Source organism: Podarcis erhardii (genome assembly GCF_964252035.2).
Source record: "Podarcis erhardii genome assembly, chromosome: 14".
NCBI lineage: Eukaryota > Metazoa > Chordata > Lepidosauria > Squamata > Lacertidae > Podarcis > Podarcis erhardii.
The window spans coordinates 2,070,066-2,089,863 of NC_138503.1; the positions used below are offsets into that span (position 1 = coordinate 2,070,066).

At 44.9% G+C, this 19,798-nt stretch overlaps 1 protein-coding gene across 3 annotated transcripts in view; it reads right to left on the reverse strand.

The window, feature by feature from the left end:
* The window catches only part of THSD4 (thrombospondin type 1 domain containing 4), a 449,507-nt gene that overhangs the window by 65,389 nt on the left and 364,320 nt on the right, over window positions 1-19,798 (reverse strand). For all 3 annotated transcript variants that reach the window (XR_014150837.1, XM_081838819.1, XM_081838820.1), the window contains one exon: window positions 14,595-14,799. Coding sequence is in view for 2 of the 3 variants with exons in the window: in XM_081838819.1 (XP_081694945.1) it covers window positions 14,595-14,799 (205 nt within the window). In the remaining variant the exon portion in view is untranslated. The remainder of the gene's footprint in view (window positions 1-14,594; window positions 14,800-19,798) is intronic.

A 19,798-nucleotide genomic window follows, 5' to 3' on the forward strand; every position in this document is an offset into this window, starting at 1 on the left:
CTTTTGCTATGAACATACCCATAAAAGCCTTTTTTGTTGCTTTTAACCTCTCTAGCAAGCCTGAGTTCATTCTGTGCTTTAGCTTTTCTGACTTTGTGTCTACACGTGCTGGCTATTTGTTTGAATTCCTCTTTGGTGGTTTCCCCCCTTTTCCATTTTTTGTACACATCCTTTTTTAATCTTAACTCAGTTAAAAGTTCTTTAGATAGCCACCCTGGCTTCTTTAGGCACCTTCCATGTTTCCGTCTCATTGGTATTGCCTGAAGTTGTGCTTTTACTATCTCCCTCTTAACAAACTCCCAGCCATCATGAACTCCCTTTCCTTTTAGTATTACTGTCCATGGGATCTCACCCAGCACTTCCCTAAGTTTTATGAAGTCGGCTTTCTTAAAGTCAAGAAATCCTTCTTGAAAACAGGCCAGTCAATGTCTTGCATTAGCTGCTTCTTAGGGGGCGATGCACCAGTGATTTTTTTCAGGGGGGTGCAGCACCAGCACCTCCTTTTGGTTGTTGTTAAGAAGTGGGCACTTACTGTAACAACTTCACGGTGAGGACCGGCACCTATTTTCCTAGGGGGGGGGGAACCACTGAGATGCACCAAGCTTTGTAACAGCAGCAGTAAGATTACACAAGGGGAACTGTAAGGCCAGACTGACCCTGAAGTCCTATGCCAATATTTCTGTCACATCAAAGCACATAAATCAGCCATTCTCTCTATTCCTAGTCCTTATCTTGCATTCTTCAAATGCCACTTGATGGCCTGGCTGGCTCTATCAAAGCTGATGCTGTTGAAAACAAATGCATGGTTGGCAAGCTGAAGGACACAGCGGGAGATTGTCTGCCAGAACTGAATCCACTTCATAAAGGAATATCTCCTCTGCCAAAATGGGTCAAGGACTCCCCAACTGACGCTTCACAGGTAAGATTCACCTTCTGTTGTGTGTGCAGGGTGGTCCCTCCCCCTACCTGGCTGATCCCCTGGCAATGCCTCCGCAGGCGGGATTGGGCAATTGGCTGAGGTAGGAAGACCCCCAGGTATCCAGCCTGGGGAGGATGAAGCCTGCCCAAACTACCAGGAGCCACACTGGGATCCGGGGGGCTGCACGCGACCATGCAAAAGGCACCCCCCATTTGATGTGGGGAGCGGTCACTTCCTTCTAGACTACATAGTCACTGTGGGATAATTCCACATCCACAATGAGGTCCAAAGCAATTCAAAGCAAGGCCCAAATGGTTAGGTTCAGGTCCAGGCAGATTGTAAAGTCTTCAGGGAAATCACATCACTAGTTGACAGCTGTAAAGTCTTCCAACAGGTTACTGAATCCTGATTTCATTGTGGAATGTACAATTCCTTCTTAATGTGTGTTTGTTTTCCTGATCTCTATATGCTTCCATTTTTCTCTACTTTGCTTCCTAAGCCATCACAGAAGGTAGGAGTTTGTTTGCACTGTACTTTTTGCCAAATTCATGGAAGGCATAGCCATACTCCATTTGTGGCATGAGGCAGCCTAATTCTGTTTTGGCTGCAGTAGGGTGGTGGTAGTAGAAGTGGTAACTAGGGATATTGGAGAATTCAAATGAAATGAGAGTGGAATTACTTATTTGTCCCACGTTTAGAAATCAATACAACAAATACAATTAATATTCACTGTTGTTGCTAGTTTCAATACGTAATTGATTATGCTGTTTCCCCCTCTCTATTTGTATTGCATTCCCTTTGCTCTGCAATTAATGTGGGTGGAATAATCCATTGGTAATGTAACTTACGTAACTTAGTCATTGATGTAAATTATGCAAGTTATATAATTTCACCAGAGCAAGCAGTGAGACAGTGTAATTTTTGGCAGGAGACAATCTGTAGTGGAATGGAAGCAGTGCCGCATATGATGAATACAGAGCTCTTTAGCACTAAAACGGAACCAATGGCAATTCACACAAAACCCCATTGCCATTTGTCCCAATTCCGTGCTAAGCCATGAGTTTTCCTAAGGGGAAGCAACAGGGCAAACGGAAGTGTGGGTGAAGCCTGAATCATGATAAAGTATACTCATTGAAAACAATGGGACTTCAGCCTAACTGATTTCAGTGGGTCTGCTCTAAGGGTTCAATTCTCAGTCCACTTATGTGGGACTCAGCCCCACTGAATTCAATAGAGCTCACTTTTGAGTGGTTAGGATTATATCCAATGAGGTCCTATGACAGTAAGATTTCTGTTCTCAGAATGGAGAGGTAAGCAATTTGCAGCAATTCTCCCTCCCTCCTGCAGCCCGCTCCCCAACGCTGCTCTGAAGGATCCCCCAACCCTCTGGGTCACATTTAGCAGATGTGACTGATCTAGGGGAGAGGGAAGTACTGAGCATTGCTTTCCTCCTTGTTTTGCTGACAGATTCTACCTTGCAATTATCTAAGTGATGCTATTAGATGCAACCCAGCAACTTGATCCTACCCATGATATGCAACACTGTTGTGTACATAACATGATGCAACATAAACAACAAACTATTGTGCAAAAAACATATTGAAAACCATTCTTTCCTGTAACAGAATTCAGAACACTACTTTAAAGTGATGAGCCAAAATCTCAATTCCAGCTCTGGAAAATACACTTTGATTTTAAATAACTATCATTTGGCCAGAATGGATTAAATGTTGGGGAAAATACATTCCTGTATGTTAATTTTATGGCCCATTTACAACAAATGAAGCATTAATTGAATGGACTGCATGGTGTTGTTCCAGGCGTCTAATCAACCATCGCTGCTAGAGACAGAGAACCACATGCAAAATATGTTAGACATGTTGCTGTGGGGAGAGGGAAAATACTGTTGAGATTTTAAACAAACAAAAATAATAATCCAGCTCCACCCTTCAGGCAGGTTAGGATTTTTCAGACACTTAACCTAATTAACAAAATAGTCTACAAATGCATAATCCACTAAATCCCAATCAGATTAAGGTTTCCTAAACAGAGGAGGGGAGGGAAAGACACTGAAACCAAGGGTAGTATTTCATTTGGCACAACAAAAACAGCCAAATCCAGTGATTAAAAACTGCTTGCCTGGTTAAGATCAAGGTTAAGGTCCATGTTAGTTCAAGATCCACAAAGCTAGGGAACTGAAAGTTCAGACAGATTTCTTCAAAGTGATGCTCCATGATCAGCAGCAATGCTGTGCAATGTCAGAAACTGTGCTTGCTCACAACCTAAGCTCCATACAGCCATAGTTTTCCTTGTTTTTTTCTCGGGACCCAAACCATTTGGAGAGGATGAAGTACCTGATACTATCAGAGTACTACACCGTCCCTGCTCCTGGGTTGCCTCATGAAGCATCTTGGCCTCCCTGTATTATTAGAGGAATCCTCCCTGGAGTTGAGCGAGGCCTGTTTGCTGCTCACATCAGCTGTTGCTTGGGGTGCACCTCTGCCACGGTGTGGTGAATGCACACCCATGGCAAATGGCCAGGGACTATGGGCCCTGGAGTCCCAACCAACATCTGGAGGGTCACAGGTTGCCCACCACTGTAGGCTAGTGAGGGAATGAGCAGTCTAGTAAGGTTTGCTTGGCCCATCTTTTCTAATGGGATCATAGCAAAGCATTCTTCTGTAAATATGGTAGATGGATGAATATATACTGTATTTTTTGCTCTATAAGACACACCCGACCATAAGACGCACCTAGTTTTTAGAAGATGAAAACATGAAAAAATATATTCTGAATCAAATGTTGTTGAAGGGGCTTTGCGTGGCTATTCCTGAAGCCAGAACAGCAAGAGGGATTGCTGTGCAGCAATCCCTCTTGCTGTTCTGGCTTCTGGGATAGCTGCACAGCCTGCATTCGCTCCATAAGACGCACACACATTTCCCCTTACTTTTTAGGAGGGAAAAAGTGCATCTTATAGAATGAAAAATATGGTAATTTTAAAAGGTTTGGCAGAAAAATTGACAGATGCAAGTAAAATAAGCAGAGGTTTGCAGGGAGAAATATATGCATTTTAGTGCTTGATACCCACTTGCTATATACAACGGTTCATGTGGGAGTAATTTAGCCTCCTGACTCTCAGAAATTGTTCTGGTATGATTTGTCACCGAAACAGTTATGATTGATTCCTTCTTACTGCAAATATCCAGCTATTATTTGCTTGTTTCCTCCACCCCTTTATGTACTGTTGATAAAAGATACTCTCTGATAACTTACTGAAATGTTTTTCACTCTTTTATATACTAGAGTGTATTGCAATGATGATGTGTTGATTTATTATTTTCCCTGTTGTTTGACCCACATGACCTTAAAGTACTGCTGTGCAATGCATGCCACTTGATCGTGGATGGAGGACTTAACCTGGCATATGTAACAGAGACTTGGCTGGATGAAGCAGATAGTTTCTCTTATGCACAGCAAGCCAGGTCATATAGGTGGGGAGAGGGTGCAGTGATTTTTAGGAAGTCATTAGCTTTCACCAGGCATCCTATTGAGAAGACCCAGTTTTCTTTTTCTTTTTTCAAATAATTTTTTTTTAAAAATAATATTTATTAACATTTTAAAGACTACAAAAGAAAGAAAAAGAATTAAACAAAACAATGCAATACAATACAAAAACAAAAACACTACATAACACTAACACTAAAATATTAAATTAACAAAACAAAACAAACACAATTTAAAACACATCCAATAATTTCAGTACAGTGGTGCCTCGCAAGACGAAAAGAATCCGTTCCGCGATTCTCTTCGTCTAGCGGTTTTTTTGTCTTGCGAAGCAAGCCGATTGACGGCTTAGCGGATTAGCGCTATTAGCGGCTTAGCGGCTTTTAGCGGCTTATCAGCTTAGCGGATCAGCTGATAAGCGGCTTAGCGGCTTAGAAAAGGGGGGGGGAGGAAAAAAACCCGCAGGAACTCGCAAGACATTTTCGTCTTGCGAAGCAAGCCCATAGGGAAATTCGTTTTGCGAAGCGCCTCCAAAATGGAAAACCCTTTCGTCTAGCGGGTTTTCCGTCTTGCGAGGCGTTCGTCTTGCGGGGCACCACTGTATCTTGTCTTTCATTCACTTGTTTCAAGAACCTCCTCACACCTCCCTTTTTGTATTCCACTTTAATTAACTGTTTCAGTAATTCCTTTCCATCTTCCTCTGTTTTCTGTCCTGTAATTTATCTTAACATATTCTAACCTTATTTTTTCCCCTTTAATACATTAATAATCTATTTGTACTTAATTCCTTGTAACATTTCTGCTAAAGCCATATAACTTCATTCCAACATTTTTCTAACATTCATTAATTTTACAGTATTTCTGTAAATAATCTTTACATTTTTTCCAGTCTTCTTCCACCGACTCTTCTCCCTGATCTCGGATTCTGCCAGTCATTTCCGCCAGTTCCATATAGTCCATCAACTTCATCTGCCATTCTTCCCGGGTGGGTAAATCTTGTGTCCTCCAATACTTCGCGATGAGTATTCTTGCTGCTGTTGTTGCATACATAAAGAAAGTTCTGTCCTTCTGTGGCACCAATTGGCCGACCATGCCCAGGAGAAAGGCCTCTGGTTTCTTCAGGAAGGTATATTTAAATACCTTTTTCATTTCATTATAAATCATCTCCCAGAATGTCTTAATCCTTGGGCATGTCCACCAAAGGTGAAAGAATGTACCTTCAGTCTCATTACATTTCCAACATTTATTGTCAGGTAAATTATAAATTTTTGCAAGCTTGACTGGTGTCATGTACCAACTGTAAATCATTTTCATTAAATTTTCTCTTAGGGAATTACATGCCGTAAGTTTCATACCTGTGGTCCATAACTGTTCCCAGTCAGCCATCATAATGTTGTGTCCAACATCTTGTGCCCATTTAATCATAGCAGATTTCACCGTTTCATCCTGAGTGTTCCATTTCAACAGCAAGTTATACATTCTTGACAAATTCTTAATTTTGGGATCTAACAATTCTGTTTCCAATTTTGATTTTTCCACCTGGAAACCAACTTTTTGTCCAAGTTGTATGCCTCCATTATTTGGTAATAATAGAGCCAATCTCGCACTCTGTTTTTCAATTTTTCAAAACTCTGCAGTTTTATTCTGTCTCCATCTTGTTCCAAAATTTGCCAATATTTCGGCCATTTGGCCTCCATATTGCGTTTTTTCTGTGCCTTCGCTTCCATTGGTGACAACCATCTTGGGGTTTTATTTTCTAACAAATCCTTATATCTTATCCAGTTCAAGGTCAGTCCCACAGTCCCACAGTTTTTATCTTGCAACTGGAAATTCCCCTAATCCAGCTCTTGTAACAGTTTCAAAAGCTTCCTCTAGGGGGAAACAGTTGCTGTTTGTATTAATCCATAATGTCCCCTTTTAAAACTCAGTTCAAACAATAAAGTTAGTTTCAGTTTTCAGTTACTTTTACTCCTTTTTAAGGTCAGACGGAGACAATTGAAACAATGTATCTCTCTTATTTAGCTAGCTGTCAGCGAACGTTCTATTCACAGTCAATGAACAATCCAAAGCACGTCAGTCTTACTAGCAGACCGTTTCCAGGTTCGGAGCGGTGGTATTTTAACTTCCTTCACTCTCTCCTGCAGGCATATACAATCCAAAACTTCCCCCCCTTCTCCTGCTTCCAAGGGGGGTTTAATATTTTTTGCTGATGGAAATTTAGTCCTTTACAGTAGGCTTTCCAAGACTTTAGCTTGCAGCCTCTTTGCTTCAGTCTATTTACAAAAGGGGAAGGCGGACTTCCTGTTTTGAACCTCCCCGTTTCGGTGCCAAATTAAGACGTTTAAAAATCCAATTCTTCACTCTACTCACGGGTAGTTGCTTTAAGATCAAATTGTCCACAGGAAAAAGTCAGCGCTCTCCGGCAACAGCTATGAGGCTTCGCTCCGTGGAAAAAGCAGTCGATTCGAAGCACCGCACCGCTCACTGCACGTCACTGCGGATCCCCGAAACCGGGTTTCCCCGCGAGTAGGGGAGGCGCAAAAGATGCCCGCAGAATCCCACGTTCACAAGCTTCACCCGCCTGTGATTTTTAATGGGTCTCCGCCTTCGCCGTGGTGGCCAGACCCAGATTTCCACGATGCAAATTCCTCCCGATCAGAGGAATTCCGCCATTACCGAAGGCACCAACCCGGAAGCCCCCTTTTTTTCAAATAATTTTTATTAAAAGGCCAATCAAATCACATTAATTCCAAATCACATTAGTTCCAAATTATACAGCCAGATTTTTAAAATTTTATTGGGGGTACCCATACTTCGAGCTCCGAAAGGGATCCAAACATCACTCTTGTTGCTGCTTTAATTACACAGTTCTGTCCAGTTCTGTCCAGATAGTCTCTTTGTTATTTTCCTCATCTTCTTCTTGTTATCATATATTCCTTTCTTTGTGATCTCTGATAATCTTCACAAGCGGGTTGAAAACAAACATATCCTGTGTGGATTTTACACTCTCCAAGAGCCATATCACATAAAGGACAGATGCTATTTCCACACCTCCACAAAGAACATTCCCACAGTCTTTCCGTTGATTTTCACAGGCCTGCAAAACTGTATCTCAGGGGGCCCTGCCGGGTCAAATCCACATTCCGATAACCATACATTCACATTCCGATGACCATGGTCCTCCTCCCCCTCGTCCTCCTGTGAGCAGGATTCCTTCCTTCCTTCCTTCCTTCCTTCCTTCCTTCCTTCCTTCCTTCCTTCCTTGTTAAGCAGGCCTGTCTTAACAAATCTCCATTTGAAACTGCGTCACAAAGCTTTCTTTCCATCAGATGTTCCCACCAGTCCTTATTTCCACACAGTTCTTAATCTCCTGCTTGTGATTAGTAATTTGCAACGATTCTTTCTCTCTGGGAGGGAGGATTATTGGGTACTCACATAAGACAAAAAAAGAAAAGTTTTTCCTTTTCCCCCCCCTTTCTGTTTTGCTCCGACATACCAATCTTTTAATGATGAGTCTTCACTTGATTTATTGTCCAGCCCGTCGCTCCACTCACAGAGATCCCATTAATCAGCAGTTTTTACTCCCGATCTTCACTTGAAGTATGTGCATTTGCTTCTGTTTCCAATTATATATTTCGAGCTGATGCAACCAGTGCACAATCAGAGACAGCATCCGGGAGAGCCAGACCCACCCGAGGGCTTCGTGCCTAGTGCCCTCACCCCATTCTTTCGAATTTGGGGGTGAATTATGGGCACAGCAGGCAAGGCAGTCCCCCCATTCCCTTGGGGGGGGGGGCAAGGGAGGCTGCATACTCCCATAACAGCCTCTTAATTACCTCGTGTGGGTTGGAGAGATGTTATTGTCGGCCATCTTCCAATGTGCCCCCTGGTGACCCAGTTTTCTGAGTGCATGTTCTGGAAGTTGGGCAATAGGGGCAGTACTGGATTTCTTTGGGTGTACAGACCTCCCTGCTGAACCCATGGATTCCCCGCCCGAGCTGCTTCAGGTCGTGGCAGATATTCTCCTGGAAACACCTAGTTTGGTTGTCCTAGGGGATTTTAACATCCATGCTGACACAACCTTACAAGGGGCCGCTCAGGACTTCATGGAAAGCATGGCCTCCATGGGGCTGTCCCTGAATAAGTTTGGCCCAACTCATAGCCACAGACATGCCTTAGACCTGGTGTTCACCTCTACGGATGTGGGTGATCTGACACTAAGTAAAAGTGAAACAAAATAAGTGTCATGGTTGGATCACTTCCTGTTGCAACTGGACTTCTCTGTGACCCACCCCCTCTGCAGGGAGGTGGGACCGATTCGGATGGTCCACCCCCACCACTTAATGGATCCAAATGCTTTCCAGAGTGTGGTAGGGGATGCTTTATCCCATGTTGATGGCCTTTCAGCTGATTCCCTGGTGGTCTGCTGGAATGCAGAGTTAACCAGGGCTATCTACTGTCTGGCTCCAAAGTGCCCTCTCCGATTACATGGAGCCCAGACAGCCCCGCAGTTTTCTCCAGGGCTGAGGGCAATGAAACAATCACTGAGACAGCTAGAGCGCCGGTGGTGGAAAACTCATTCTGAATCGCATTGGACACAGGTTAGAACTCAACATCAAGACTACCAAGTGTTGATAGCGATGGCAAAGAGGACCTTCTTCACCACCTTTATTGCATCTGCAGAAAACAGCAACAGAAGACTCTTTCAGGTGGTTTGCAATTTAATGGAACCACCTTCACCATCGGGGCCTGGTAAGGACTCCAAGATCTCCTGCAATGATTTTGCAAAATTTTTTGCAGATAAAGTCACTCAGATTCAGAAAGAGGTAGACTCCACCATGGGCGCAGGACCAGGGCAGGAGAGTGCTAGAGTTCTGTCTAGACGAGTTGCGTGGGATCAATTCCAATCTGTTACCTCCGAGGATGTGAACAAGCTACTTGGATGAGTGAAACCAACCACCTGTCTCCTTGATCCTCCCCCATCCTGGCTCATAAAAGCGAGCAGGGAAGGTCTGAGCAATGGACTGCGGGGTGGTGAATGCTTCCCTCTGTGAGGGAGCCTTCCCAGGCCCACTGAAAGAGGCAGTCATTAAAAAAACATCTTTGGACCCAGCCAATATGGCCAACTATCACCCAGTCTCAAATCTTCCATTCTTGGGCAAGGTGATTAAGTGGGTGATTGTTGAACAAGTCCAGGTCTGGAGGATGTGGACCATTTGGATCCCTTCCAATCGAGATCATCATGGGACTGAAACTGCCTTGGTCACACTAGTCAATGATCTCAGGCAGGCTAGGGACAAGGGTGAAAGCTGTTTCCTAGTTCTGCTGGATCTCTCAGCAGCCTTTGATACCATCAACCATAACATCCTCCTGGACCGTCTAGAGCAGTGTTTCCCAACCTTGGGCCTCCAGCTGTTTTTGAACTACAATTCCCATCATCCCTGACCACTGGTCTTGCTAGCTAGGGATGATGGGAGTTGTAGGCCAAAAACATCTGGAGGCCCAAGGTTGGGAAACACTGGTCTAGAGCATGGGTCAGCAAACTTTTTCAGCAGAGGGGCGGTCCACTATCCCTCAGACATTGTGGGGGGCCAGACTATATTTTGAAAAAAATATAATGAATGAATTCCTATGCCCCACAAACAACCCAGAGATGCATTTTAAATAACAGCACACATTCTACTCATGTAAAAAACATGCTGATTCCTGGACCGTCAGTGGGCTGGATTTAGAAGGCGATCGGGCCAGATCCGGCCCCCGGGCCTTAGTTTGTCTACCCAAGGTCTAGAGGGGCAGCGGCTGGGGACACTGTTATACAGTGGTTCCGCTCCTTCCTCCTGGGCCGTGTCCAGAAATTGGGGGGGGGGGATGAGTGTTCAGACCCCTGGGCTCTCACTTGTGGGGTGCCTCAGGGTTCTGTCCTCTCCCCCGTGCTTTTCAACATCTACATGCAGCCGCTGGGAGAGATCATCAGGGGGTTTGGGCTGGGTGTTCATGAGTATGCAGATGATACCCAGCTCTACCTCTCTTTTAAATCAGAACCAGTGAAGGTGGTGAAGGTCCTGTGTGTCTGGAGACTGTTGGAGGATGGATGGCGGCTAACAGATTGAGGTTGAATCTTGACAACACAGAAGTCCTGTTCTTGGGGGACAGGGTTGGGCAGGTGTGGGGGACTCCCTGGTCCTGAATGGGTGTGCTGATCCCGGGGGGAAGGTTACCGTTGGTGTAGTCAAAGTCCGGTCCTGGGTCACTAGCCTGGAATCAGTCCACAAGGAGCGGGGCGAGGTCCGAAGCAGGAAGCCGGGCGGGGACAGGAGCACTGGAGTCAGGTCTGGGTCCGGGCAGGAACAGGTACTCAACAACGACATTGCTCCCACCACCTGGGACCGGGCCGATTGGCCTTTATCTGTTCTGAGGCCAGGGGCAGTCCCGGCCCCTAGGAGACCCGCCTCTCTTGGCCTTAAGGCGAGCACTCCTCCTGGGAGAAACCAGTTCCCTTCGCCTCTCTGCCCTGAGCCTCTGCAGTTCCGGAGAGGCTAAAGGGTTACTGGGCCCAGGGGGAGACTCACCTGCAGGCACTGAGTCCTCAACCACCTCTGGAGCCAGAGTGGGATCACCTGGTGCCTGCTCCTGAGGATCTGGCACAGGTGCAGGCGCTTCAGAATCAAGGCCCTGCCCCAGTTCAGCCGGCCCTGGAGGCGGGGACTCCTGTGCAGGCTGGGATTTCTCTGGTTCAGCCTCTGAATCGGAATCCCAGGCCATCACAATGGGGTAACTGTGCCACTGAAGGACCAGGTGTGCAGCCTTGGAGTCATTTTGGACTCACAGCTGTCCATGGAGGCGCAGATTAACTCTGTGTCCAGGGCAGCTGTCTACCAGCTCCATCTGGTACACTAGCTGAGACCCTACCTGCCCGCAGACTGTCTTGCCAGAGTGGTGCATGCTCTAGTTATCTCCCGCTTCGACTACTGCAATGCGCTCTACGTGGGGCTACCTCTGAAGGTGACCCAGAAGCTACAACTAACCCAGAATGCGGCAGCTAGGCTAGTGACTGGGAGTGGCTGCTGAGACCATATAACACTGGTCCTAAAGGATTTACATTGGTTCCCAGTACGTTTCTAAGCACAGTTCAAAGTGTTGGTGCTGACCTTTAAAGCCCTAAATAGCCTCAGTCCAGAATACCTCAAGGAGCGTCTCCACCCCATCATTCAGCCCAGACAGTGAGGTCCAGCTCCGAGGGCCTTTTGGCAGTTTCCTCACTGTGAGAAGTGAAGCTACAGGGAACCAGGCAGAAAGCCTTCTCGGTAGTGGCGCCTGTCCTGTGGAATGCCCTCCTGTCAGATGTCAAGGAAATAAACAACTACCAGACTTTTAGAAAACATCTGAAGGCAGCCCTGTTTTGGGAAGTTTTTAACGGTTGATGTTTTATCATGTTTTTAATATTCTATTGGGAGCTGCCCATTATTATTTTCTGTTGATCCACGTTTACTTGTGGCTATACCCAGTGCTTTAAAAAATGTTTAGGCGTGCTATTTTCCAACTCATATTGAAATAGTGCCCCTCAATGAGGGCAAACTTAGATTCACAAAATGTTTAGGGGAATGCGTACCCCCGCGTCTCCCCAGAAAAAAAGCACTGGCTATAACTTTGTAATACCTTTGTAATTGGGTTGTATATACACTTGTGGATATATGATAACATTCAATAAAAAGTTAATGCTTTTTTAAAAGAAGAAGGGAAGAAGACCCTGGCTGCCAGATTAGGCAAAGGCCCGTCTCATCCAGCTTCCTGTCTACACAGTGGCAAACCTGGTGCCCACACCCTCCAACATTTCTCAGATGAAAATAGAGATATCCTTTTCTACACCAGGAAGCTTCTCCTGTGTTTTATCTCCTGCACACATAGATGCCATATACACATCTACTTGGTCACCTTGAGCCAATGGCACCCTCTCTGCCAAACCTACAGTGCCTCACAGGATTGTTGTAAAGAAAAAATGTGTGAGTGAAGGGATCGTGTACAACATATTCCACAGATAAATGGAATAAAATTTTAGCTGTAAGCTGCCTTGAGTCCCTGTCAGGGAAAAAGAGGAGGAGGAGGAGGAGGAGGAGGAGGAGGAGGAGGAGGAGGAGGAGGAGGGAAACTGTGAGAATGATCAGGAACATAAATGTTGAGTAAATGCTATTGAATTCAGTGGGACTTACTTCTGAGTAAAAATGCTTAGGATTGCAATGTAAGGTTGGCCAATCTTGACCTAGTTACCTAGGAGTATGCTCCACTGAATACAGTGAGACTTACTTCTGACTAGACAGTGTAAGGCTCCATTTACAATAAAGGAATAAGCACTCTGAGCATTTCCTAAGAAATGGCTGACTGCTGAAGCATTGCAATTATCTAATTTAAAGTGGATTGGTGACCTTTTCCTTCAAAGTTATAGGAAGGGCTTCATATGCCAGCACCAGGAGTACAGATGCAAGGGGAAAGGGCATTTTTGTCCCATCTGTTCACTGGAGGAGCAAGAGGCATCAATTTCTATTCAAGCCAGAACACCAGGAAAGGAAGATCAGCCTAGTCCAAACAGGTCATAAATGCCCAGTTATATAAGCTTCCTCCTCCTCCTCCTCCTCCTCCTTCAGCAAGCTTTTGGGAAAATGTGTAGGGAGCCAGCAATCCACAGAAGTGCATCAGACACCCTCATTATGTAGCTTCCAGAGGATGCTAAAGATATACCTCTTGACTGTGGCTCTGGATGTTTGAGGTGTATATTTTTAGGACCTACCTTATTTTTAGGATTGCAAATTGTTTTAAACTGTGTTTAATATTCTGTTTTAACATTGTAACCTGCCGTGGGATCTTAAGGCAAAAAGCAGCTAATAAACAAACAAACAAACAACTCAGGAGTAGTCCACATGATATCCTCCAAGTGTCATTTGACTACAACTCCCATCAGCCCCAAGCAGCATGGCCAATGGACAGGCATGATGGAAATGACAGTCCAACAAAATCTGGAGAGCACCACATTGGCTACCCCCAAGAAAATGAAATCAGAAACCAGGTTCAATTCTGGCAGAAAGGTGGAAACTTGGGCCTAAAAGGTTTGAGGACGGAGCTGTGATGGCATAAATAAAGGCTTGCTGGCCCATGAGGATAGAGCCCTTCCATAGCATGAAAAGAGATGGCTGCTAGCTCTGAGGGGACAGAATGGAAAACCAACTGAAGAAAAACCAAGTTCATGCAGAGCTTATAGTGGCAGCAGTAAGTGGAAGGAAATGGAAAACTCAGGATTCCAGACAAGTGCATTGGGGAAAAGGCTACTGAATATAAGAGAGAACAAATAGTTAAAGAAAGGGGTGGGAGGAAGACTGCTTTAAAAAGAGAGAAACATTAAAACCGATGTGACCACTCAGCGGCATTTCACAGAAAGAGCACTGGCATAAAATTGCAACATTTCTGCTCTAAAAAGGAATCGGGGCGATTGGCGAGTATGGGAACAGAACCAGCCCCTGGTTTCTCAGGCCTCACACAGTCCCTAGAGTCCCTGTGGCCTTGCCTGTGCCAACCCCAAGGTGGATGCTTTTAAAAACCTGTCACACATGGTTCACTTTAAAGCAGAGGGTCTGGCTGTCAGGCCTCTTGGTGCAGTAAATCAATCTTTCCCCCTCCCAAGAAGGAAGGTTCCCATGACTGCCCTTCCACCCAGCCGCTACCAGACACTTTGCATACACCATAAAGGCAAATGTCTTTCCTGTTTTCACAAGTTGCAACCAGCTGATGAGAGACCCTGAGAGGCCACATCTGCATTTCAGATGCAAAGCAGATAAAATCAAATCAAAGCCAGGGCATCACACAGGGCTGCAGGAGATGGATACAGAGAACCCAGGCTTCTGTTTTCAACCCTACTTTCACTAAGTAAGATGCAAAATACAAGCATGTGGATACATGTATTTGTGTGTACAAATTGTATGCAATTTAAATGGGCTTTGTATATAATTTAAATCAGTATGTATTTATCTCACAACATTTATAGACCACTTGAGTGTAAAAGAAAATGGACTTAAAGACTGAGTGCATTTGAAACTATGGAACAAAGCCAGGCTGGTCGATCCCAATCTATCCCTCTTCTGACCTCCTAACATCAAGTTTTTAGTTTAAATGAAACATGACTTACCTAAGTAATTGTTGCTCTTGGACATTTCTGTAATGTTGATTTTTGTGGCCCCCTCTGGGATTTCTACTATCTTGTGGTAGCCAAGGTTGGTCAGGGTGTGCTTGAAGACCCCTGAGACCACTTGACAAGCTGTGTTGTCCCCTCCGCATATCCCACATTTGTCGACCACTTTGTCTGAGCCCAGATAGTCATCACAGCCAATGCTCTGTCAAGAAGAGACAAAAAGTGTAGATCAGTTACAAGGATAACTGAACAGCTTCTATGAAATGCCTTGGCATTTGGTTTAAAAAAAAATCAGCAAAACTAATAGGGAGTTCTCACAGATCACTGAAAGAACACATGCTTGGCTTGCAGAATTTCCAGGATCTCCACTCATGCAAAGCAGGTAGTGGAACTGGAGCAGGAAAACCACACCTGAGGAACAACAATAGGCAGCACAGGACTAGATAGTGCAAGGGTCTGGATGAGGACAAGGCAGCTTCTTATGCCCCTTCTTATGCCTCCTTATTGAAAGGGCCACATGGGTTTGAGTGGGGGTGGGCATCCTTTTTTCTGTGGAGGGCTGTACTCTCTTGAGAGCAATCTGTTGAGGGCCACGCATTGGAGGTGTGAAGAACCAGAGATTATTATGGATGGAGCCAGAGACAAAAGTGTTTTGGATTAATTAATCTGGGATGAAGATCACCTTGCTCCAGGTTTTCACCATAGTTACCTTGAATTAGAATTTCCAATCTTACACATATGTACTCGGAAGCAAACCCCACTGTGTTTGATGGGGTTACTCTGAAATAGGAAGGAGGAGGAGGAGGATTTTAGTACAACAGACCAATTCAGATATTAGAAACTAACCCGTTTTAGTCAGTCTCTCTCTCTCTCTCTCTCTCTCTCTCTCTCTCTCTCTCTCTCACACACACACACACACACACACACACACACACAAAGTCTACTAATTTGTTTTCAGATGCCTTGAGGCTGGGGTGACTTATTCTCTCAAGCCATATGATTACAAATAAAAAGTTTTGAAAAATAAATTTAACTTTTTCAAAACATTTCCTCTTTTGTTTGTTGTGAAACTACCTAAAATCAAGAGGAAACACTTTTAAAATCAATGAAACACAAGGAGCGAATGAACAGGAAGAAAAGAACTCTGATGGGATGGGAGGATACTCCAGTTTCAGGTGAGGGGGCTACATAAAACAAGGGCTGCAAGTATATGGGTTGGTTTCTTGAGGGTTAGAAGATCCAGTCTGTGGCCCCTGAGTCTGAGCTGTGTAGGCCTCTTGTTAGTTTCAAGAGAATCAAGGTGGGAGAGGGCAGCAACTAACTAGCATAGTGCTACCATGAGTAGAGGCAGCTATGCATACCGAATGCTATACAATTGGACTTTTTAATGGCATTACATGAGTGAGGCTTCTCAGGTCCGGACAATAAATGGCATGAGGAAATCATCTGCTTTCTTCACCTGTGATGGGTTTAGACCATGTTCGCCCAACCACCTTGATTTGTGGAACCAACACTTTTCAATAGATATTACTTATCACAGCAGACATGACTGTGAATTAATGCAGGACAAATAAAAAAATGTAGCAGGTAGACCAAAGCTGTCTGCAGTCAAGAACCAAAAAGTGGAGAGAGTGGGAATTCTTTAGAGAGAAGCATGGGAAGATGTTTGCCACCAATCGTCTATCTGAATGGAAGTGCTCTCCATGGTTTTAGGCGGGGCTCTCCTCCAGTCTGGAGATGCCAATGACTGGACATGGGAACTTCTGCATGCAAAGCAGGTGCTCCCCCCAAACCACAGTCCTTCCATTCTCATTGCACTGGATTAAGGGAATGACTAGGACAGTGGGTTGTTCCCAATATTAGCCCCATTCAGAGAAGGCACACTGACATCACTGGGAATTAAATTCATTCATTTCAATGGATTTACTCTGAGCAGAACTAGCATTGGCTAAAACCTACATTCCCTCAAAACATGATCAAGAGGAAACCCCAAGAAAGATTTCAACCTCGTCATTTTAGAAACAGCTGAGTTTTTGTTTGGAGCAACTGGCTTTAAATATTTTTAATGTACATACAGCTGGAGAAAGAGAGAATACTATGGCAATATAGAAACTATGTATGCATGGGGAAAGGGACGCGGGTGGCGCTGTGGGTAAAACCTCAGTGCCTAGGACTTGCTGATCGTAAGGTCGGCGGTTCGAATCCCCGTGGCGGGGTGAGCTCCCGTTGTTCGGTCCCAGCTCCTGCCCACCTAGCAGTTCGAAAGCACCCCTAAGTGCAAGTAGATAAATAGGTACCGCTTTATAGCGGGAAGGTAAACAGCGTTTCCGTGTGCTGCGCTGGTGCTGGCTCACCAGTGCAGCTTCGTCATGCTGGCCACATGACCCGGAAGTGTCTTCAGACGGTGCCGGCTCCCGGCCTCTTGAGTGAGATGAGCGCACAACCCTAGAGTCGGTCACGACTGGCCCATACGGGCAGGAGTACCTTTACCTTTACCTTACGCATGAGAAAATAATAGTCTTATAATAATTTATTGCATCTTGATATTTATGTAGCTTATTCTGGGCACAATGTGAGGTGTTGGCACTGACTTAGAAAACTCAGTGTAATTATTGCCCTAAGTCTTCCAAGAAGGCTTCCCTCATTGTGATGTGTGTCCCAGCACAACCTCTGTCATTAGCCAATAGTTACCTCCGAACTGTGCTCTGAGTCAAATCTATTCAATGAAGGCAAGCAGGGAGACCCTGCTGTTGTTCACCATCCCTCTCCCTGCCTCACTCTCAGAATGGCCAAGGGGTCTTTCCTCCAAGTGGAGCACTCTGAGCCTGGTGGAAAGTGCCTACACCGTGCTCTTTAAACATGGGGGGAAATTAAAGAACCAGGTAATGGTAAATGTTTTCTCTAAGTTTAAAGAGCTTTTCTAGTCAGGGCTGCAAACTGCAATGGCACCAAATAAGAACATAAGAACAGCCTTCTGGATCAGGCCAATGGCCCATCTAGACCAGCATCCTGTGCTCACAGCAGCTAGTCAGACGCCCTGTTGGAAACCCCCAGGCAGCACTCAAGCACAAGAGCCCTCTCCCCCCCGCAGTTTCCAGCAAATGGTATTTAAAAGCACCGTTGTCTTTGCTGGACACCCTGCCTAGTAGCCACTGAAAGCCTTCTCATCTTTTAATTTGTCCAACCCTCTTTTAAAGCCATCCAAGGCAGCCTTAATCGAGTGCTACAGTTAACTCTGCTCTGGTCCATGGGGTCACGAAGAGTTGGACACGACTAAACAACAACAACAATAGTTAACTATGCACTACATGAAACAGTCCTTTCTTTACCTTCATCTATTTCACTCAGCTTCATTGGACATCCATGAATTCTAGAGTTATGGGCAGGAAAGAAAAAACTTTCTCTACTTTCTCCTTGCCATGCATAATTTTAACAACTTCTATGATGTCACCTCTTAGATGCTCTCTCAGCTACCTCACATAAAATACCTCATTCTGAGGAGTGACCCATTGATCTTTGGACTCAGGGCTGAAAGGAATCATAGAATCACAGAACTGTAGAATTGGAAGGGACCCCAAGGGCCCAACCCCCTTGCAATGCAGGAATCACAACTAAATAATCTCTGAAAGATGGCCATCCAACCTCTGATTAAAAATTTCCAAGGAAGGAGAGGCCACCATCTTCCTAGCATAGCCGGCATCTGTGCAGGCCGTGGGGTCCCAGGCACCCACACATTTTCAGTGAAAGGCACCCCTGATATTCTATTTGGCCATGCATGCATGGCGCACAGCATGTGCACATTACATTGGCATGGCCATACAATGTGTCCTCAGTATGCCCTGGTCACTCACTGTTGCTGGGGTAAGGTGCCCCTGAATGCAAGAGAAGAATCTGTGGTTTATCAACCACCACCACAACCTGGGCCCCAAAACCTGGGGACAAAACAAGGCTGCAAACCCCACATATACTAAGGACCCTCTTGCTTCAAGGATCTTCAGTGGAGACTGTGTTTCACCAGCTTTCAGGGATGTAGCACATTGATATACCCTTTATGCAACCCAATGGAATTATGACTGGAGGAAATGGCTCAACTAATTTACAAACTGATTTGACCCAAGCCTTGAGTTGCTCACCCATTTTAACTAAGCATAATTTACCAGAGTTGCCATCATATTCTTTAACAGTAGCTTCTGAATTCAACTATCATTTTGGGGGTGGGGGTGGGTGGGAGAATCAGGCGTGCTCTGCCAGACATTGGCATACAGAGAACTTCTGTATTCTGTTGGATTACCAGGAGTCTCCCCCTTCCAATAGCAGGAAGCAGATATTTATAAGACTGATGAGTTATGGCATATTGGACCAGACACCAGTAATTGGTCCAAAACTTAATATTACTGGTCTTGGGCCAAACTAATTTTAGGGGTGAAGAAAAAAGCAATTTTTCTGGCAGGTTATTTCCCCCCCAGTTTCTGTTTGTTTTAAAGGCAGCTGCTCAGTGGTGATCATAGCTTTGGAATGTTTAGCAAGGATGGAGAAAATTTTCAGTCTTGCAGCTCAACAGGAAAGGTGAGTTATTAATGGGAGATGGAGCAATGCTGGCAACCTGTTTTGTTCCATCCTTCATCAGGATAAATTGTGACCAGATGATTAGAAGAAGAAAGAAGAAAAACAAAACAACAGGAAGAGGTAAAGAACGCAAGCTGAGACAATATAAGGAGGACATCACTTTCCATAGAGTGCTGGGAAAGGTTCAAATAACATCCTAAGACATGGGGTGGTATTCAATTAAGTTTTGCTCAGAGTAGACCTATTGAAATTAATGGCTCCCACTTAGTCATGCTCATTAATTTCAAGGGATCTTGAATGCCATCCATTCCCTCGCAGGTTGGGCCTACAACTTGCATAGCTCAAAGTGGTGCCTGTTGGAGCTATGGGTGAGGGGTGTCATTTTCAATGCTTCCCTGTGTACAAAAGTTTCAGGCAAAGAGTGGGACATCAATGAGGAAAATATCTAAGTAAGCCTTTTCTGTTTGGATAGAGTTTTTCTTTTTCTTAATATTTTTCTTAGCCCCACAACCTCCCCATTTGCAATCTAAAATGGTACAATCCATTACTACGGAATGGTATGATAAAATATGAGGAGTGCTGCAGGTTCAGGCCAAAAGCCTATCTAGTTCTCTGCTGTCCAGCCCCGAAGGCAG